The sequence below is a fragment of the Syngnathus floridae genome, chromosome 4, assembly GCF_059516105.1.
Source record: "Syngnathus floridae isolate MCC-2025c chromosome 4, RoL_Sflo_1.0, whole genome shotgun sequence".
Taxonomy (NCBI): Eukaryota; Metazoa; Chordata; class Actinopteri; order Syngnathiformes; family Syngnathidae; genus Syngnathus; species Syngnathus floridae.
The window spans coordinates 10,471,736-10,494,075 of NC_142416.1; the positions used below are offsets into that span (position 1 = coordinate 10,471,736).

At 40.7% G+C, this 22,340-nt stretch overlaps 2 protein-coding genes and 1 long non-coding RNA gene across 6 annotated transcripts in view; 1 reads left to right on the top strand and 2 right to left on the bottom strand.

Moving 5' to 3' along the window:
• Nucleotides 1–18,132, bottom strand: mafgb (MAF bZIP transcription factor Gb). 3 transcript variants are annotated; one of them, XM_088373491.1, is made up of 3 exons: nucleotides 17,916–18,132; nucleotides 4,297–4,362; nucleotides 1–3,961 (listed from the first exon to the last, which is right to left on the bottom strand). In XM_088373491.1, the coding sequence occupies exons 2-3, from the start codon at nucleotides 4,330–4,332 to the stop codon at nucleotides 3,482–3,484; spliced, it is 516 nt and encodes a 171-aa protein (XP_088229617.1). In that variant the 5' UTR covers nucleotides 4,333–4,362; nucleotides 17,916–18,132; the 3' UTR covers nucleotides 1–3,481. The 3 variants fall into 3 exon arrangements, with proteins under 3 accessions (XP_088229617.1, XP_088229614.1, XP_088229615.1); XM_088373488.1 differs by lacking the exon at nucleotides 17,916–18,132 and adding an exon at nucleotides 17,416–17,870; XM_088373489.1 differs by lacking the exon at nucleotides 17,916–18,132 and adding an exon at nucleotides 9,448–17,392.
• On the top strand, nucleotides 17,035–21,760 carry LOC148399007 (uncharacterized). Its single transcript, XR_015857987.1, has 3 exons — nucleotides 17,035–17,211; nucleotides 17,652–19,728; nucleotides 19,812–21,760. It is a non-coding gene; the product is annotated as an uncharacterized LOC148399007 (long non-coding RNA).
• pycr1b (pyrroline-5-carboxylate reductase 1b) overlaps nucleotides 20,868–22,340 on the bottom strand; it is a 7,435-nt gene continuing 5,962 nt past the window's right edge. For both annotated transcript variants that reach the window (XM_088373486.1, XM_088373487.1), the window contains exon 9: nucleotides 20,868–21,686. In XM_088373486.1, the coding sequence (XP_088229612.1) occupies nucleotides 21,506–21,686 (181 nt within the window). In that variant the 3' untranslated portion in view covers nucleotides 20,868–21,505. The remainder of the gene's footprint in view (nucleotides 21,687–22,340) is intronic.

Sequence of the window (22,340 nt, forward strand, 5' to 3'; positions counted from 1 at the left end):
TCTACTTTAAACCATGTTTATTGGTCATATATAAAATAAAGTAAACTGTTTATTGACAAACATACAGTATATACATCAATAAATTAAAAGAACATTAGACTGATGATGAAACAATTAATTCCATAATCACCAGTACTTTGTCATCATCACTTATGTATCTACAAAAAAACAAAACAATAATTTAGTAGAAGATAAATACTTACAAAGACTGTCACATTTTCAGTATTTTCCCATAGAAAGAACAGTATAATAATTTATTACACCCCATACAGAAATCGTACAAAACACATAATTTCTTATTACAGGACTTTTTCTTAACAGGCTGCGTCATAGTCAAACAAACTCACTACTTCTCTATAACTTTAAACTGACCGTTATTTACTTTCAGAAACAAATATATCCCAGCTTCAATGTATGTAATCTGACCAAATGACCACCATTAAATACACGTACAACAGAGATGAAAAAGAAGAAAACAGCAAAAGAAGAAAATGAAATGATTTGATGCTAGTGAAGGCCAGCAGAGGCAAAACAAACATTATTATTGATCAACACACCAAACAAACGATCAAAGGAATGTTTGGTTCGTTTACTCTCATTGATCAACTTTGGAGGTGGGTGAAAGGCCTTTTCATCTGGACGTGTGATTGACTGCTCAGAGAAATAACTGAGTGACTACGCATCAATTGGCCCCACAGAATGGTAAGAAGTGTTTGATAATCATTCTCTTCACAATCATCAGATGTTTTCAATGAGGGCCCAGTTAATTCCGTCTGTAAAACGTGTTCTATTCGTCACTATTATTTATTTTCCTGTGTCATAAAATATTTATGAATATGACTTAGGAGCGGCTGCCTGGGCTGGTGATGAAACACCTTTGTATTAGTAAGGTAAAACATCTACGCAGGAAGGAGTAAAACATGTCAAGCTCATGAAATATGTTACGGAAACCCTGTTTGATAATGCCTAATGGATGAACTCCATTCAAGATCACAAAACCAAGACCAAAAACACAACTAAGAAGCATTGCCTTTCAAACTGAAAGTGGTAGAAAAATATTCTATTTTTCTTGTCTATGCACATTAATAAATACAATAATATGCTGTGGGGAAGCAAGATAAATCACAACACATAATCCAGATATAAACAAATAAATTGCAAAAACATTTGATACCCAGTCACATATTGTTAAACACTGTAAATATAAACTCTTTCACCTTGCCACATTACACTAAACCTGAACAATTTGACACAGGTGACAACAGCAGTACAGCTCCTGGGTGACAGCTCTACTTATGCCTTACACAGTTTGCATATTAAAAGACAACTAAACACCAGCTTGACACTGTTACACTCACAATGTATGGTATTCATCCTGAAGGTTGGCAAAGTGTGTTTAACGTGGAGAATTTTCACAAAACAGTTTCATCCTTTTTTTAAAAAAAGTACACCATATCAAACACAACAGTCAAAAAACAAGTGGCTCGAGACAGATAGGAAAACACACAATTATGAGGAAGCAATACATTGAAAACAAAAACAAACTTGTAAAACGTATGGACATGATTTGCTTGTCTTCATCTGATGTCATTCTTGGCAGGTTTTTAATTTTTTAACCCCAAATTAAATTAAATACACAAAAAAATGACTTCACATTTGTCCTTTTTCTGGTGTTTTTTTTTTTTGGGAAGGATGTGACCCTTGCACACCAAGATTAGTCACAATCTCCACTATTGAGAGCAGAACATAAAGCGAACAAAGAGTTGGAAAAAAAGCTACATAAAAACCAAACATGCAAATTATGGCAAGTTTAGATGGTCCTGGAGCACGCGTCGTAATGAGAGAACAAGCACAGTTACCAGCTGTGTCATCACTCGCCCTGAAATCAAACAAGTAGTACCCATCAAATATAGTTACGTTATAGTTTCCCCATCACATACACAGCACACAGCACACCACACGCTAATTCACGGCTACACACAAGTGCCTAGTCACTAGAGAAAGAACAAAGCTATTCAGTAGTTAAGCCACTTTTGGTACAATTGCAAAATAGAGAGAGACTGTATATCAAACTGATTTTGTTACCTTATTTTTCACAGGTCAATACAAACAATGCAAAGCTAATTGTCTTTATAAAATTGGAGACGCTACCATGTACGGACAATGATTATTTATTGTTATTTTTTCTTAGGAGATTACTTTTACTGTAAATCTTGTCAGTGACTCTTCATTTATGCGAATGCACATTTAAAAATAATAATAATTATGTCAATTATTTTCTAAACTGTGGGGAGACTGTACCAGCTTTGTTGAGACTTTCCTAAAGAACTATTTAAATAAGGGAAATGCATCAACAAAACAAATTTGTTAATACAGCACATGTACAAGTGCAAAATCACATGAATGTATGTCATTACAGTTTCTATTATTATTGTGACTACTTCACAGCTCATAGGACAATGCAGAGTTAAATGTCATAGACATTCAGACATTCAGTTAGATTATCCCATTGATCACAGGTACAACCAATTTCTTTATAAATCAAATTCCTCTTGAGTCCTCCCAACATCTTAATTAGTAGTCCACGTTACTTGCCCTTCCAAATTGTTTCCAGATGTATACACTACTTGTGGAGAATTACACATGTCAATATTTGTTTTCCAAAATTATACATCCTTAAAACTGCTGGGTTAAAAATTGGACCAACCCAGAAAATTGGGTCGATTTGAACCAACTTTGAAGTTGGGTCAATTGGGTCGCTCCAATTTCTTAACCCAAATTGGGTTAGCAATTTTAAGGGTTTGAATCTTATGTTTTTAATTTCTTTAACTGCTGGCTACCTGTGTAGTCGTAAAAAGTCAATTGTAACTCAGAAAAATGGGGAAGGGCAAATATGAGTGACAAGTGAAGAGTCTGAAATAAAAAGACAATTGAACAAACAAAGCAATCACGAATTTCACAGAATTCCTGATATTTAACAATTCACACACAGAGAACACATTTTGAACCTCATGTGAATGACACCACGGTACAAAACAGTAAAAATACACGTAACACAATTGCGCGTCATATATATATTCCATCGTACTGATATGAAAAGGTTGCAACTGGATGGGACTCATCTGCAGCCAATGAAATGAGCAGGTCACATGAGATGGATGATCTAGCAGACTATTCTGCCCCTAAATCCATCACAGAAATGTTCCAATACCATCTGTTTGTTTAGCCACGGAATGGGAATGTTGGATTCTCACTACAACAGTTCATTGTTCATGATCAGTTCATGATCAACTTTAAATTGACTGATTCTTTGTTAGCAAGCACTGACTGCCTTCGTCAAGTCCTTCTCTGCCCTCGTGAACTGTGTCAAGTGAGTGCCGTGACACAAGGACAGTGAAGGAGGCGCGGCAAGCAGAGAAGAAGAAATTCTGAGACGCAGCTGAATTCCATCCCGACACACCTTTGTCAATCGAAACCTCCCTCAAGACCGTGCGTCTGTTTTGGACTTTACTATTGTGATGACACTCGTCGCCGTTGCCGCCTTCCCGGGTATGAGAGGACCAATGACGGATGACGCTCCCCCTCCTCCTCCCCCTCCGGCCCTGACTCCGACCCCTACAGTGGGGCTTCTCGCCACAGTCCTGGCAAAGGTCTGTAAAGCCTCGTACTTGGACCTGAGAGCGTCCAGCTCCAGGCGCATGGAAGCATTCTCATTGGCCAGTTTGTCCACTTCCTGTTGCAGCTGAGCCTTTTGCTTCTCCAGCTCTTCCTTCTGGGTAACTCTTTTTACCCGACAGCTGGCGGCGTAGCCCCGATTCTTCAGGGTGCGCCGCCTCTGCTTCAGTTGCAGGATCTCCTCCTTGGTGAGCCCCCGGAGATGCTGGTTAAGCTCCCGCACCGACATGGTCACCAGCTCGTCATCTGTCAAGCTGGTGCCATTCTCCCCCGGCTCTCGCTTCACCTTTATCGAGTAAGAAGGAATCCGATCAAATACAGTTCAGTCAATCAAAAACAACAACCTGTGCGATATACTGTTTAGGCATCGCAACATGGGTTAACAACATGGATGCTCATAATTGATCGTTAGTATGCTGCACTGCATACTGCCATGCCCATTTACTGTTTAATAAATTGTCAAATTAGCTGCTGCTTTGCTGCTATGCTATGATGTCATATTATTCATGGAGCTAACACAGCAATGCTGTCTAAACACTCAGCAATGTAAATTCCAGCTTAATCGGGGTTTACTTGGTAAACCTGCCTGAACTGCACCACTTGGTGGATGCTCTCGCTCACCTTTAAGGCTTTATTTCCTTTGTTTGTCGTCGTCATGCCACAGGAGCCTTGCTCTTCTGAACAGACCTACACAAATGCAGAAAACAATACAACCGTTATCCATTATGTGTACAGAAGCTTGATTTAAAAAATAGGCCTTTATTATTTTCATAATTATTGTTATTTGTGATTCACTACCCACCAGAAGTCCAATAGTACCTCTCAAGGACTGTTGTTTGGATATATAAAATGTTGCGCATCAATATCAGATTGCAAGAGAGAAAGTGACATGCAATATTTCTTAGAATTTCCCTGACTTCCTGTTTGGTGATCGTTACAGTGATAGTACCAACTGTCACGGAACAGAGCAGGGCCACCAAGTGCAGCTTGGACCAAGATTTATTGAAGGGGTAGTGGAGAACAGGATAACAGGTCTGGCAACAGACGGGGAGCATACAGGATAGCAACGTGGGCAACAGACGGGTAAAATACAGGAAAGCAACATGGGGTTAGGGTTCATCGTAAATGTTGCCGACGGAACGGGAGGGGCAGTAGATATGAGCTGTCCAGAGTACCGTTCATGCGGATGCATGACACCCACAGTTTTTGTTCCGTTGAACTGCTTTTGGTTGGCTTCAGGCCAATCGCTAAGAAGTGAACTGAGAGAAGAGGAAGTGATAGAATTTGTGGGAAGGACTCCAGGGGGAAGCCAACTTACACTTTCATACACCTTAGCAGTGAATTAGAAAGCACCATATAAGAAAGCAGAGCTACGTAGTACTACATCAGACAGGAATACAAATGGCTAAAGATAACAGAAATAAACGCACAAAGCACGAATACGTGTCATTGCTTAAAGATGGAAACAAAAGACAAAAGCCTGGAGATAAAGAAGTCAACACAGGCGGGCAAAAGATGACATCAGCCCTCCAAGTGCACATCCCCACAAGAGGATGCTTTGTGTTCGAGCGTGCGAGTCCATCTCTCATTTTTCAGACCTCTGTGTATGTGTGTGTGCGTGCATGCGTGTGCGTGTGTTCACTAAAGGGTGTCTCTTGTTGCTGCTCTGACCTAAGCGATCATCATGAGACCAGTCACGATGACTCAGCAGATTCCAGCTGGCCTCACTCTCCTCCCCTCAGCTCTTTCCTCTCTTTGCCGCGCAAATTTCATCAGGCCACCCTTTACTACACAACACATGACACACATCTCTACCAAAAATGAAAAAACATTTTGCCTGCAGATGTTTGATAATCTTTACAAACACCATTGGGTTTCTTGAAAAGCACTATCAGTGTCATTCATATTCTTCTTCATCTTATTATTCTTATTCTTAATTTGGCCCAGAAACATTGAGCAGTCAACCTCCCCCACAGTGCACTTCCATCGCTGTGATGCTACAGATTCAATCGTTAAAAATAGCAGTAGATCAGAGAAAATGTGCATTACACGCACATACGTTGCATAGCCAGCGTACATTAAATACAGAACCCACAACTGTGCTGCCGCTGCCACTATAAATACCCATCATAATTTTTAACAGCTTTTCCCAATTCATCCACCTACCACCAACATTATGACCACTTAAAGAAAGATTTTAATACTTTTGTTACCTCAATAAACTATATGAAAGAGTCGATATATACAGTATGATATAGTGTAGTTCTACAACACAGCAAAGTAGAACCACTATCTATCCGTGACGGTCAATCAAAACGGAGTATTATTGTGTTTGTAAAGGCGGAATTTTTGATGTAGCGGTAGCTCTCTTGAATTGTACATGCAGTGTGCTGGGCTGCATTGTAGGCTCCCGCAGTTGGAGATGCATCATCATCATCACACAATAGATGGATCAAAGACATGAAGACTAAGGGTGCCTTTGGGGCTGGGGGTGGAGAGATGGTGGGGGATGTGAAAACAGAGAGGCAAAAAAAAGGAGGCGTTTTTACTGCCAGGCACAGGTTTATTTCCCCCGTGCCCAACCCCCAACCTCCATAACCCCCATCTACATACAAACAAAAAAGCATGCCAACACATTCATTCCCCTGCCACCCTGCTCGGGGAGGCACAAGAATATCCACATGTTCCACTGCAAGAACCCAAACGTGCAAATGCGATCAAGTTAAACACAATACAAGCAACCGTTAAGATGACCATACATATTTCGTTGAGACATCAGTGACTTGGAACAAGCCATATAAGAAGGACATAAAAATGATGACCCTATGAGCACTGAAAGGTCCCTTTGAGAACCACGCAGTAACTTTATCACACAAATGCATTTTTTACAATATTGCACTCATTTTTATTTATTATTTATTGAAGTTTAATACGTATTGATAAAAAAATTATGCTTTTCTTCCAATTAATTTTATGTACATCTTATCTCACAGGGAAATATTCCACTAAATGTTTTTGTCTAATGGCAATTGAGCCCTTTGCAACAATTTCTAGCTTTACAGTTACCACCTCTGGTCTCTAGTTGGCGTATGTTGAGGTAAAGATGTCTGCTGTGGCACATGTAGATATCAGATGTCATATTAAATTTAATTATAGTCCGGGAAACACGGCGCTATTATGGGTCTCTATGTCAAATAAGATACTGTATTTGAGCAAGTATTGAATTTCTTTATTTTTCATTACTGTGTTGTTGCTTGGTTACTTCGTGAGCATCACTGTACTAAATTCAATCAAAAATGAAAAAATAATGTAAAAAAAGAAGCTTCATGCCCCCATGAATGCATGAACATTATACAGTGATGTACAATACATTATAATACATTTTTATTGATATAGCGCTTTTACAATAGTTTCCGCCCTGACAAAGCGCTTTATAAAAACATCCAACCATTTTCTGAGCCACTTGTCCTCAGGGAGGTCACGGGTTGTGCTGGTCCCTATCCCCAGTGGCAGTTCTACACTGAATTACTCCCTGCGTGAGACTATTTCCGAGCGTTCCCCCGCCCCCGACATAAAAAAAACCCCACACATTCTATTTTGATGTTTTTTTAGAACCAAAATTTTAGAAACGCCCCCGTAATTGCAATTGAGCTTGCTATACGACAATTCAACTCTTTTACAGAACATTCCCCCCATGAATTATAAATTTATATAAACATGCCTTTACGTGCTAAATGTCATTAATGTAAATATCATAATAATGTACGAAATAATTTAATGAATAATCATAAGAAATAATAATGTAATAAATGTCATAAATGACATTAATCTGTCTTTCAAGGAAGGAGGAACGATTAGCTCCTTGGTAAGATTCTTAATTCTGTGCTTGGCACAATTCCAGTTATGATAAAAATACAGTTGTCACGAAAAATAGATGTGACAAATGATTGTCTATGAAACTAGCTTCAGATATGAACATTCCGTTAGCTAATCACGGGACAACGTTAACCCAAGGGAAATAAGTAGGCCTAATAACTGAATTTGTAACAGTCTTGTTGCAAAGCACAATCTTATAATCTTAACATTATATGTCATATTTGTCGAGTTAAAACTGAATTATAAATTGTAGCCTATAAGCAAAGCAAGGATAAGGGAAGGCAGAAGAATAACCTAAACAGAATGCTAACAAACATAAAAGGTAGGCTCTATCACAAATTATTATTAGGCCTTAATTTACAGTGTTGGGATCTTGTGCCGCCCCCCAAGTGCCATTAAAAAAAAAAAAAAAAAAGCCCCGCCCGTGCCTAAAACCACTACTGCCTATCCCAACTGACTTCGGGCAGTAGGCAGGGGACACCCTGAACTGGTTCCCAGCCAACTGGGAGAACATGCAAACTCCATACCGGAAGGCCGGAGCCAAAATTGAAATCGTGCCCTGCGTAACTATGAGCCGGGCATGCTAACCAGTTGACCACCATGACGTCTTATGAAAACATATAATAACAATACAACAGAAAATATCACATAAAACCTTAATTGGCCATATAAACATAACAATCTCTCCATATGCCATTTCGTTTGAAGTGGTTAGAGATAAAAGAGGAGAGATTCAAAGTCTCCTTTCACCAGTGGATCAAAGGCATCTGCTAGAGCTAAGTTTGAAAAGTAAACAATTAGCTGTAGAATCCATGCAAAAAAAAAGGTTACTATATTCCATTTTAAACGATTCTCCACAATGTAAAACTATACAATGCATCCTATATAATTTGTACACAAGACTCTTACAATATCAGTTTTGTTTCAGGTCACAGCGCAGTCCATAAGATAAACATGAGCCCAGCACAAGTCTAGCAAAAAAGCACAGTATGAGTGTGCACATGGGTAGAATTTTCATTTTTTTGTTATTCTCATAGACGCACGCAGTTAAAATTGCTATTGTGGGAGTGAGTGCAGCTGATTTGCCTCTCGGCCAATGGTAGCGGGTCCTCTTTAACATCATCACTTGAGAGGCAGGTGGTCTACATGTCAGATAATAAATCAACTCGCTGGAGTTCTTATAGGACATTGATGCGCAAAGTTTATACAGTAAGGAACTGCAAGATTTCCACTTGCAAGTGAAGTGGCACTCGGAGACATCCACCATATACATTTTCAGAGCTCAGAATCAGTCTGCCTGCTCCTAGGTCAAGTTCACCAAAATGGCATCACACCATTGCGCCACAACTTAGACCTGCTTTCAGATGTTCTAATGTTTAGTCTACTTTCAGACACCATATTGAGTGTGCCGGGGTTGTGTGAAAAAAAATACACTCAGCATGGTGCAGCAGTCTGCCAGATTCACGATAAAACACGATAAAGAAGACTAACATCTACATGAAGATCAAAATATGCCCATTTTTAAGCCTGAGCGCACGTGTGCTGTCTACGTAAATAGTGTCCTCAGGGCAGCAATGCAAATAACATAGTATGCATCATCTCCTTAATATCAATCGTATCAATTTTGTGTGGGTTTTTAAAAAAGCTTTTGAAGGTGGACATAATGTGCTATTGACGCAAAGGACACAAACACTTTGCTGTTCAGCAATTTGTGAAGGCGCACCACTCAGCACTATTTGATCATGTAATAATGTATTGTAGATTGCTACAAGTTTAACCATGTTGGGAAAGAATTGTTTTGTACTGCACACACAAAAGAAGCTCTTTTTTAATAGACAAAAAAGGTGCCCGCCCTGCTGCGTAAAATTGTCTTGGACAGCACAGGTCATGTGTCACCTGGGTTAGGGATCATCTGCTGAGCAAGGCCATCGCCATTCATCTTGTGCTCGATAGTGGCGTCCTTCCCAAAGTGCATGTGGGGTGGTCGTGGTGCTGTGGTCAATGCTGCTCACCGCCACTCTTGCTACAACAGACAGCTTTTCTGCTGTGCTCGGCTGTATTTTTATGTAGCCACAGAAAGAACGCTGACGACTCAAGAGCGGAGCTGCTTATGGTTACCGCTGAAAGACAGCACACACAGAAACAAACATACAAACGCACACGCGCAAACAGATGACATGCCGTGGAGATAGGTAAACACAAGCGGAGATAAGACTGTGAGGAGAAAAGAGGTAAGAGAGGAGGTGATGCTGGAGGAGGTTGTGAAGGAGGACGGAAAGAATGCTGACGTCTCCAGAGCTGATTAGCGCTACAGCGGAGACATCACACCCACAGCTGAGGAAAATGCTGAGTATGGAGAGAGGACCGGCTGGGGGGTGCAAATGACAAGGGAGACAGAAAAGAACTTGAGCAGGGGGGGTGGGGGGGGTGTATAGGTAGGGATGGTACAGCAAGGGAGGAGGGGAGGAGGCAGAGGGGGTGGGAGGGTGTTTGGGGGAAAATGCATCCTCAACACATTTGTAAGAGCTTAGCTGTTGGGCACGGAGGTGGGTGGAGGGAGGATAGAGAGAACACCAGCAAGGGGAGGGGGGGGGTAGCGGCGGGGGGATTGGGGTCGGGGAGAAAAGAACTGAGCTCAGCAACGACCATGGCTAAAACCTCCAATTAGAAAAGTTCTGAAGCTGATCCAGTGCAACAAAACTACTATTGACCATCTGACACACACATAACACAAAAAATCCTGGACCAGGTGAAACTGTGATAATCATAGACAGCAAAAGAATAAACACTTTTATGTAGTGCAGACTGAAAGCACTGAGCACTAATTATTCCTCTTTGAGAAAAAAACATTTGCGCCAGGCCAATAACAACACGGAGCGAAATTTCTTAGAAAGCGTCTTCCAGTTGGTATTTTGCTCCAATTCAACCGCCACAGACACAGACATAAATAAACCCGAGGGCTTGCGAGCGTGGATGTACGCAAGCACAAACAAGTCAACACAGAGAATGATTAAGAATAGCTCGTTAAAGTGGTGCAGTGGCAAGTCTATATTTAGTTGGTAATCCCAGCATAACAACAAGTTGCCTGCAAGTGACTGAACAATCACTGAGTGGAGTAGGACGCTGAGATGACAAAAGACAAATGTGAAGAATTACAGATTTAACACTTCACCTTGCCCGTGTTCAGAGGGAACAAACTTGCACTCATTGATCTACACTACACTATGTTGAGCAGGGAGCGTTGGCAAATATTTAACATTGAGCTCTGTAGAAAGGCTAATTGAGATTTAGGAATTAGATCAGCGATAACGGCAACTTGTGAGAGAGGGAGTGGCCTCGCGGTAGAGATCATGAAAAGATTGAGGAGGCCAACACAAGGATATATTTTCTGTTTTTAAATATTTGTGTGTGTATGGGGGGGTGCAAAAGAGGGCCGGAAGCTATTAAATGGGAAGATTGCAGGGTGTGGAAAAAGCGTGAAGAAATGGGGAGAGAAGCAGAAGACATCATATTGGGACAAATAAGACAAAGTAAAATTATTGTCCCATGAATGGCAATATGCACATACCATCCACACCATTAGGAACACTTGGGTGGCTGTTTGATGGGAACAATATAGTTGCGCTTTGACAAATTTCAGGGGCAAAATGGGACCATTTATAGGGGCAGTTGAACTCGGAAGGAACTCTGCTTCTGAGGAGAAGTCATGGCTAGCCATGTTTTCTATCCATCCTTTCATTTTCTATGTCGTCATTAATTATCACAGTCTTGTCTGTACTTGTCTGTATTGTTCATTTCCAAAAAAATAACACTAACTATTTGAGTTAAATTTAAAAAATATATATTTGAGACATTTATTTTAAAAAAATTAAATGTTCCCATTTGTTTTGGATTTTTTTCCCTTTACTATGCTGAATGCAAACTGAACTGTGAACTTTAGTTTTTGGAGTACGGTTCTAGCAATAAAACATTTATTTGGTTTTACTGTTCCAACCAGCTCAAGCTATGAAGTTACCTGTCATAAAAACAAGTATGCCACAATACTTTTTGTCACGTCAAAGTGACTATACTATATCATTAATGACTGGCATGAGGAACATATGTGTCTTAGTTTGGTTTATCTGCTTTCGGGGTCAAGAGTGACCAAGCATGGAACAAAATGCGTAATATGAGTGACCTCCGTTAGTTTGTTATGATATTAGATAGTAAGTTAATTAGTTGAATAGTACATTAGTAGGATTACGTAAAGTCTACATAAGCTGCATCCATTCGTGTTCTATGCCCCAGTGAGTTGACTTTGAGCGAGAAGCAGGGCTCACCTTAGATTGGTTTCCAGTCACACTTAAACTCACCATTTGAAGAAAGAAAAAGAAAAAGAAAATGCTGCATGCTGCAAATGTTTACCCGACTTTTTATAGGCATGACGGACACCTACAGTGGAACAGTATCGCTTCGCACATCAAAGGTCAATGGGACACATTTGGATCATCTTGCCTTTGTGGATGTCTGTAATCTACTAGCCAGTAAATGTAGAGAAGGAATAATCACTGTCTCAAGAGTTTAAATCGAGTTATCTGTGTGTGCAAGATGGTTAAGAGTGCATGAGCCAGTGATTGTGCAAAGTGAGTTATTAAAAGTGAGGAAAAAGTCCTGGCGTCAACACGATTTTCCCATTGCAGGTAGTAAGTCGGAGTGTGATGATTATTTTCCCAACACAAGCAAAAAAAAATGCATCGTCAGACTGTTGAGCCCTGGCTCTGCTTTTTTTTTTTTCAGAAGAGAAAATCATCCTTGGTCAAACTGGTTCTCATTTGGCTTGTACAATCAGAGGGCCACAAGGAAAACATTAGTGACAAGTAAAAGCAAGTAAAATGATGTTCATTCAGGTGAAAACAATTCAGTTTGACACAGTATCCTGCCCGTCCTAATTAAGGTATACGTACCATCTAATGCCACTATTTTGGAATTGCAAAGTCAAATTTGGAATTTTATGATGTCTATTCTTGCATAAAGCAAGTTAAGATTGTTTTCCTTGTGACATTATAAGGAGAAGCCGTCTACTCAGATTGCATTCGTCAGGGGTGTCAAACTCATTTTTGTCGCGAGCCGCATCGTAGTCATAGTTTCACTCGGAGGGCCATTATGATTGTCAACGTCTTCTATATACAGTATAGGCTACAAAACAAACAGTTTAATAACTAATTTTGAAATCGGAGACTAGTAAAAAACGGTTCAAATGTTTTAAAAAGACAAATGGTAATAAAAATTGTAAACAATATTTCTTTTTTTTTTAAGTGAAATTTGTCTTTGCGGGCCACATAAAATGAAATGACGGGCCATATATGGCCCCCGGGCCTTGAGTTTGACACCAATGGCATTAGTTGTGTAAGCTTCTGTATGAACTCATAAGTGCAATAATGACATTCTATTATTACACTGGCGTAGTGCAGAGCTCCCAGTAGAGCTGTGAAGTGCATCTGTCACTCTGTGCTCTCTGTTGACAAGTGTGCAGTTCGGAAATAGAGCACATGCTCATCTCAGAAAGTGTACACATGAGCGTACAGTTTGTAGCTGGCCTAGTTCCTCTTGAGCTGTGAGGTTGAATGTCACCAGGAGGTTGCGTGTGTGGCCAACGGACAGTTGCTACTCAAGTGTGATGCATGTTGTCGGGTATTCAAACCAAGAAAAATCCATCTGTCTGTCGTCTGTAGGACTTTTAAGGTTGCAAATCTCCTGGAGCTCATTCAACGAGTTATTTAAGATTCATCAGACAAGAGATTATGACTACTGATGGTATTAGATGATTGTTTTTTTTTAATTTGTCATCTTCCGTGAACTAGAAAGTCGTCTGTTAAAGTAAACTATTACCAAATAAATAGAAATGTGCCTATCTAAAAGTGTGTTAGACTTACTTTTGTTAGGAGCTGGGCCTTGACTTGATTTGCTACACTACAGTATTTGTGAGCATCGCAAGGTGAATATGTCAATGCCGAAATTAACTATTTGCAGTAATTCCCATTTAACAAGATGCAACAAAACATACTAACTGCAGACGACAAAATTGAATCTTGTTATAACATTTAAAGAGGACAATTAAGAATGTGCTTTGTTGCAAGTCCCCCCAGAACTGTTGATGCGCTTGCTTTTCTTTTCTTTGCTCTCTGAACTTGATACAATATGTGCACGTTTCCAAATAAGGACGGTTCATGAATTCCAAGCACAATTCTGGTATCGTCACACTGCAGTCAGAAATGCGCAAGATGATGCAACTGGTAGAAAACCACTCGTACAGATGCTCGTGTGACCAACACCTTGCATCTCAAACGCTACACACCATTCCTAATACCGAAGCGTTGCATGAAAAGCAAAGGCAATAAGGTGGTTCGGAACACTTCTGTGTGCGAACAATCTTATTTACAAAGTGAATGCCGGAGCTCTTGGAAGAAAACTATTAGAGGTGCCAAACATGAGCACAGATTGTAGCGTGATTACTGATTAATAGAAGCTGCTTTGTATAATTGGTATCTTGAATTCGCCGTAGTCATTTCAGCATTGGAGGTTGGATCAGTAAAACAAGTGGCTTCACCTCAACTAAACCAGCTTTCAGGTTCTTAACCACACTTAGTTTATGTTGCATTTGTTTTTATTTCTCCTCGGGGAGGTAAACACCTTTGGAGTTTGGGCTGATTTAACACACACAGCAAGGAGACACATCTTACAGCTCATTCGCCCCCCCCCCAAAAAAAAATCCAACAACGGTGGAGCATAGAGATGATTATGCACCAGATCTGCTTACACCATATTTCATCATTACCGTTGGGGAGGAGAAAGAAAGACTCAACTATTGATCTGCCCAAATGCTTTCCCCTCACATACTCCCTGCGCGTCTTCTGTCTTTTATTCTTCTTCTTTTACTTCCACTTCACTCCAACTAGACTTTTATAAAATGGAGCCGATAGTAGCAAAATAAATAAAGATCCACAACACATACAGCCATTCAAATTTACAAATACACCCGTCCAAGGTGAACATGGTATTATGAGCAAATCCATTATAAGACACTACCAGTAATTGCAAAGCGAAAGTATGGTGATGACCACAGAAATGGAAATTATTTCTAAAAGCGGTACATGGGGGATTGTAGTTTTTATTACTGTATTTATTAATTTTATTACCGACTATTTCATTTTATTCATAGCTATGCAATTATATTTTTGTGGCATTTATTTTTGTTTGTACAATACAAACTGAGGGGTTTTGCACATTGCTGTAGCAGTTGTTTTTTTAAATAAAAAATGATACACCAGGCGACACTTTTTATTTATTAGTATTTTAATTGATTGCTACAGTGATTTTACGATAAATAAACAGCCTTGATGATGTAATTAGTTGCCCATTTGACGCTTTATCACTTGGAATTATGACATTACACTCTCTGTAAGGGTAACACTGCTGCAATAACTTTATAGTAGGTCTATCAATGATCCCTAATCAATAGTATTGGCAGAAATAAAGTGCTGCAAAATCAAATTTTGCTCAAGACACTATGTGGGCCAGTCGGCTCTGCTCTACGTGTGGATGTCTCTTACACACAAAGTCTCACACACACATGCACACCCACACACGTACACACACACACGCACACGGGACAAGTCAAAGAAACTCGCTGTGGTAAGTAACAAGTGAAAACGCCATCTGTCAAGCGAGGGAGCATTTGCTTTGCCTCAGCATTTTCAGGGGAATGCCTTGAAGACAAAAAGGTCCTTGTTCTCAATCTCTCCGCAAATCCCATCTCTCATTCTTCCTTCATCCCCCTTGCTCCACGCGCTTTTGCCGCCGCTCCGCCACCATCAGCAAAGTTGCACACATAAGCATTGGTCAGCGTTCAATTACTGCGAACACCAGGGAAGGATGGGGAAAGTACTTGACAGAGAAATGCACTTCAAGCACTGATTAAATACTGATACCAAGTATAAAAAGCTTAGCCCCTAGGTTGTGTGTGTGTGTGCTCCTGTGCGTTGTGTGTATGTGAGTGAGAGAGAAAGGAGGGGGAGGGGGGCACGTTTCTATCCAATACTGATACAACTATTTCATCATTATGACCCTCTATTACAGTACTTGCCAACTTGCTTACTACATACTTTTGATACACTCTGCAGAGTGCTGACTCTAACTAAAGCTGCTGATTTGGAATCATTAGGGGGTGAAGTTTCAGTTTTCTTAGGTCCACAGAGCTTCCCTATTACTCTTGAGTTGCAATGCGCACAGGTTGCAACCCGTCAGCAGGTAATGCAATAATCATAAGTCAATGAGGAGGAAGCGCTCACTTGCAACACCCAAGAGATAATTGCTTTATATTTCGAGTTATTTCATTATTAATTTTGATATATTACTAGCCAGGCTGGGTTAATGAACTTCATTAGCGATTCATCTATTTCCGAGACTGGTTATCCTTTCGGGGTCAACTGGGAGCTATAGCTTATGCCGGCTGCCTTTGGGTAAAAGGATTGGACTGGTCAGTCTCAGGGCACAAACAGCAGCAGATTATTCACATTCACCGCATCAACCAATTACTATGCGGGAATTGAATACACACAGACGTTCAGAAGAGTGGATCACGATCCCATCAGTAACCTTGACCTCTGCCAAGTTTTGTCTAAATATAACAGGCACACTTTAAACATGATATTATCTTGTTTGCGACAATAGGTAGTCTTCCTAGGAAACCAGTAAGGAATGTATTTTCTTTGTAAATCACTTTAAATGTTCTGAGAGACATCATCAGGTGTTCTGTTGAAAGTAACCAATTTCACTCAATTCAGATGTCAAACATTTTACACCAAGCACAACCTCAAAAAATACTCCCAAAGTGCCGCCAGCAACAATGGCGTAATTTATAGAAATGTTCATTAAAACCAAGGTAGGTTTTATTCCTAATAAGTATGGCACTGTAAGACTTTGAGTATTAGAAAAACAAAAAACTCAAGACTAAATTGACACGCATTGCTGAGATAAAAATGGCGTCTATGTTTAAAAACACGCAGGAAATTTCAGAATACAACCGAACTGTATTTACTTTAACAAGTTCAATGTATGGCATTTTTTCCTATGAAAATTGTGCAGTTCGTACATTTAATTTTGTGATTATTTTGCATACCACTCCCGCACAGACTTTTTTTTAATTCATTTCCTCAAAAACGTAATGTACTATGTTGAGTGAAATGCTGGCGACATATAGTAACAAGTAGAACAATTAGATGATTTTCCGCTCTCAACTCACAACACGGAGATTTTTCGAAGGTAAAATGCGCGCTTGGGCTCAATAAGTGTTGGCTAAAACAGAGATCAAAGTTACTAGTAATCTTAAAATCCATGGAAAATAAGCGTCACGTTCCTCATCGCGATGGGCGGGTGCACTTGTTTGCAAGGCCCCCAATAGAAAGCGAACGCTTTTCCCTCGCTTAGACCTTTGTCCGCCCGCCCGCCTCCCACCCGCCGGTGCCATGTTGCCATGGTTCCCCTCGTGCCTCTTCTGTAACGTTCACAAATAACCCCGACGTGATCAATCAGCCTCAAAAAAGCGCGAACCGGACCGCCGAAACGAGACGAGACGCGACAAGGCGATGTGACTCCACCGCGTTTTGTTCAACATTCCTCCGGGTAGGAAGAAAGAGGCCCGTCGGAGGGCACAAAGCAAATGTCAAAACACGCACGAGGCAAGGCAGCGAGCGCCGCTCCATGGCTCTCCCAAGCTAGCTGCCGTCATGAATTAAACTTAAAGTGCGAAGTCGAGCATGAGGAGAGTAGAATACATTGACAGCCAAATAATACCAAACAAAACAGTTGATTTGGCGCGACGTGTACCTGCGAACAAGCGCTGGCCATGCAGCCGCTTTCAGCACCTCCGCGCGGGGACAGTCGGCGAGGCGAGTTCCGTCCGCGCTCTCCGTCTTCCGACTTGTTACTTAACACATTTCTCGACTTTCCCTCTTGTAGCTACACACGTCTAATGGCTTGCAGACAGGCGTCACCCCCGCCGACCTTTGCTGTCAACGTGCCCTCGCCCCTCTCATTCCGACACATTGCTTCTTCTTTCCAAGGTTGCCAGTCACATCGTGCACATCGTGCTCCCCCTTTGTCCGTATTGTGGAATCACCGCTCAGAGCCGCTCGCACGGTCCCGACTGGACGACAGACGGGCGGCCAGCCGAGCCGACCGGCCGGGTCGTGATGATTCAGCGCTTCTACGGGGGCGGGGTGGCTTTTAAAACAACAGCTCGACGCCGCGCGCACTCAGCCAAACAAGGCCACTTTTATTCAGCACTTTGTGGAGATTTCAAGTTGGGATTTGAACTGCTGACTCACCAGAAGTGGAAACCGCACCGGCGCCGTCCGTCCGTCCGCCCGCCCCCGACCCTCGATGGCCGGCGTTGGCCGACGGTTGAAGGTGCTCAAGTGATCGGAGCGAAAAGGAAGGAGCAACGTTTGGCCCCTCTCCTTCGCTTGTGTCACACCGCCCGTGTGCTGTATCCACTCCTTCCTCGCTTGTTTCGGTCTGGGCTCAGGCGAGAGACTCAAGTGATGTTTGGATCACATGGTTTCCATTCATGAAGACGCTACGTAACCCGCATTTAAAGAGACACGGCCCACTACTACGAACAACAACAACACTCGAGTCACAAGTGGAGGATTAAGTGGAGGATTTCCTTTCTGCAAATTCGGTTACCAAGAGAGAATGCAGCCTATGTTATCTCACACTTGCTGACTGTTTTTACCCTATAACTCAGAAAAACACAAAATTCTAAAATTAGTCACGAGAATTATCCTTGCAAATACAATTACTTACTTTTTGTAGGTTCTGTTCTGTACAGTATTTTTTATGACGTTTTACGTCCCTACATTTTGAGGCTCATTGTTTTCAACCTCTGCAAATAACAAAAAGACAGAAAAAAGGACAGAAAACAACCCTAATTGATTAATTGATTGTTTGATTGATAGATTGATTAATCAATTAATCGATTGATTGACCGATTGATTGATGGGGGATATAGCCAGCCGTCAGAAATCTGCGTAGTCGCAGGTTAGCCACTCCAGCAAACTGTTCACATGCTCATAAACATGCTATGAACAATTTCGTCTATAATTCACAATCATGTCATGGGAATGCGTGAGAACGGCAGGCTACTCGTAAAAAAATAATGCAAGATTCTAGCAGTAATAATAACAATAATAATATTAAAATGGTGGGAGATGATTTGCTGAAAATGCTGACTGGCAAGAATGAACTGTTTCCTGCCAGATATGATTTCAAGAAAACAACCGCTATCATGTCAAGATAGCACACATCATCTTAAGAAACAGACAATGGCTCATGTATCAAACTAACACAACACTAAAAATTGTTGAAGGCGTTAGGATTTGATTTAAACTTGTGCTCCTATCTTTGTATAGGGTTTTTCCCCAAGGTGCTATTTTTCATCAAGACATTTTATCAGCATTGAGTAGATAAGAGACGACTTTATCTCAAGTAGTTGCCTCTGTTTGTGCAAGCTCACAGGCAGGACTAGTGTCGAGATGCATTTTAAACAAATCTTACATGACACTATACATTTGTTAGATAAAACTTATTTATGAACTGATCTAAGGGACGAGCACACACAGTTTTGTGGTGGAAAGTCTCTCTCTCTCTCTCTCTCTCTCTCTCTCTCTCTCTCTCTCTCTCTCTCTCTCTCTCTCTCTCTCTCTCTCTCTCACTCTCACTTTCTCACTCTCATGTAAGAAACTATTTATCCCAAAGCAATACAGTACAATGATGACAACCCTTGCATGATGACACAAGCAAAAAAACTGCTGGCTTATTTTCCCAACACGCTCGCGAGGTAGCTATGTATTTTGAGCAGCTTGAGTTACAATTACCAATGGTTGGGTTAAGCATTTTGACATCAGATTTGGAAGGGCTGAAGTGCTGAAACTCGTCAGAGAGCCATGGCAGCACTAAATTGTCATGGGCATGAATGTGTTTGCTGTTATTGGTTGTTTCTGCTGGTTATTTATGGGCCCTATTGTTCAAATACATTCATGACATGTATAGAAACTGAAGGCGCATCCTCTTTTTGTGTTGTTAATATTTCAAGTGACAGCTGCATCAAACTGATACTATATCAGCCTGGCTTTCACAGTACGTCAAACAAACACATGTTCAGAACACCTTTTAGCACACTGCTCGGAGTTGTTTATTTCAGTTTGTGTGATGTTCTCTAGGTTTGTTGGATGACTGCAAAAGGGCTCCGTTGAATTCAGTCATGTGGGTGTCTGGCATCCGCATTCCTTGATATGCAAACAAGCATGTTCCTGCAAAGGTCAGTGATTAAATTGATTGGATGCAGATGACAGGTAGCATCTGGCTTACCTGTGGATAGAAGGCACTTTACGGACTGTCGTCGACACAAAACTAGTCGATTCTATCCATCAATCGTTATCTGCTGCCTTGCTGATGTGTTGTCAGTCTTAGGTGCAAGACACTCACATAGCAATGTGAATCTCTCAATGAAATGAATGTATCTGGAGCGTGGGTCACCAACTCCGGTCCTCAATGGCGCAAATCCAGCCCGTTTTAGGTGCAGCCCTAATGCAACACACCCTTGAGGACCAGACTTGGTGACCCCTGAACTGGAGTAATGTCTAATCTTCGCAGTAGTGGGACGCACTGAATAGTCTTTTGATAATAAAAAGGGGATTAACAAAACACTTGACCAAGACACTTTAAGACAACGATAATGACATAATGAAGTACAAATACTGTCTTGAGTAAAATTTTCATACGGAATTTGAGTATTTTTCAGACTTTCTAAACAGAACTCAGCACTATGTACTGTTAATTTAATTACTTTTTTCAACCTTCGCGGTTGCCCACGACATAAAAAAGAAGCAGATTCTGGTTTGTTTCTTCTTATCTTGGGTATTCGTAGTATTGAATAAAAAAACAGGGACATCAGCATTCAATTATTTATGTATAAACCTAATATTATTAACTAGATGCATGTGACAACTGCCAAATATGACAAGAGACAAAGTTGAGCTCCATAGAAATGTACAAATGGAAGACTTTAAGAAAATGCCTGCATCTGCAGACCAGATTGTATCCTCAGTCATCACTTGGGGACAATAAAGCCGGAGATGCTTACTGTTGTTGTCACAGCATGACAACACAGCATGAAAAATAGCACAACCAACATAGAAAGAGAATGGAAGCCAAACAACTTTTTTGCTTCAATTTGTTTAATGTTGCATGAAATGGGAACACCAAACCAGAAGTGGTTGCCATTAGAAAATTTGGTTTAATTTAAAACAATTGGGACGTTTGGAAATGCACAATCACAACAGGGATGGATTATACTGACAGAACGAACAGGACCATGTGATACGTCGGGCACTTGTGTGAAAAAAGGTTACCAATGCCTTCATAGTTGTAGAATAATCAGTCTTCAATGTCCACAAAGATGTGATATCTAATATTACTACTACCACTAATAATAATTAAGGCTGTTCAGACTCATCAGAACCCAAGCAGGTAAAAATCCTCCATAAATCAATTTCCAAACCATAATTAACATCCCATTTCCAAATGCTATCGACTGATTATTGCACAGACAAAAGATACGGTGCCTTTGAACGGACAAAATATACTTTGCCCTCACTCATCTATGTGGATGTGCACGAGACAATACAAGTGCAGCACAACATAGATGCATGCGTGTCTTTATGAGAGAAACTAAGTACAAAATAGTAGAATGAAATAAATAATTTGGTAACAGAAATATTGATCATTGGTGCGGCCATTTCAGACACCCAAGTCAGCCGAGCATGGCGCATGGCTGAGAAGGTATGCAAAAGACATGGCCATCTGTAGATTGGTAATGTAAAATGCGTTTGTTTGTCTTTTTGTTTCTTTACAATCAGTTCTTTTTCTTGACTCCAGAGCTGCGATTATTGTTGAACAGGTTGAGCCCTGATCTTCCATTTCCATTGCCCACTCCACTGACTGCGACTCCGGGCTGCTGAAGCACTTTGTCCAGCGTGGTCTTCTTAATGGCTGCTGGAGAGATGCGCTCTTGATCCGCCAGAAACTGTAATTCTCTGGAGGAAGAAAAAAGAAGCTCAGGGTCAAACTCTATTGAAACTTTTAAGTCATTAAAATCCGAGAGTGTCAAGTGAAAGCTCCTGACATAGATTTATTTTGTCTGGGCAGTCATTTTGCTGTTATGAATGAGCAAGACAAAAGCTGTTGTGAGTGTGTGCTTGTTTTTTTTAAGACTGATTGGTATTACAGATGGCCACATCATCAGAAGTAGATTTTACATTTTATCCATCAATCTATCCATCCATTGCTATAAAGGGGAAAACCCTGCCACTGGTAGAGCAAATCCATAAGTAGATCTATAGATGCAAAAAGAGATGCGCTAAAGCGCTACTATTCAACTGCAAGGCGCTTTAGATCTTAAATGAAGCTCTTCACCTCACTTGAACTTGGTTACTTAGCACCAAAAAGCCATCAGATAGTGTTAAAGTACTAGGTTTCAATTAGTCATGACTTAAACATCATCTTGTAGCAACTTGGGTAATTTCAGAAAGAAGCAAACAGGCGAGTTTCAATGTATAAGAGGATATGGAAAAAAAAACATCAGAGAATAGATTAATTCACGAATAGTAGGTTGCACAGGTACAGTGATAGACTCATACATACATCAACAGTTGGCGAAAACCACAAGTGTGCAAATATGCTTAATTTTG

Bases quoted from the DNA above. Each gene is read 5' to 3' on its own strand.
- mafgb (XM_088373488.1), bottom strand. From the start codon at position 17,436: ATGGCCAGCGCTTGTTCGCAG. The intron at 4,363-17,415 runs GTACACGTCGCG...GCATTTGTGTAG, and splicing joins TGGCCAGCGCTTGTTCGCAG to GTCTGTTCAGAAGAGCAAGG. The intron at 3,962-4,296 runs GTGAGCGAGAGC...TACTCGATAAAG, and splicing joins AAGGAAATAAAGCCTTAAAG to GTGAAGCGAGAGCCGGGGGA.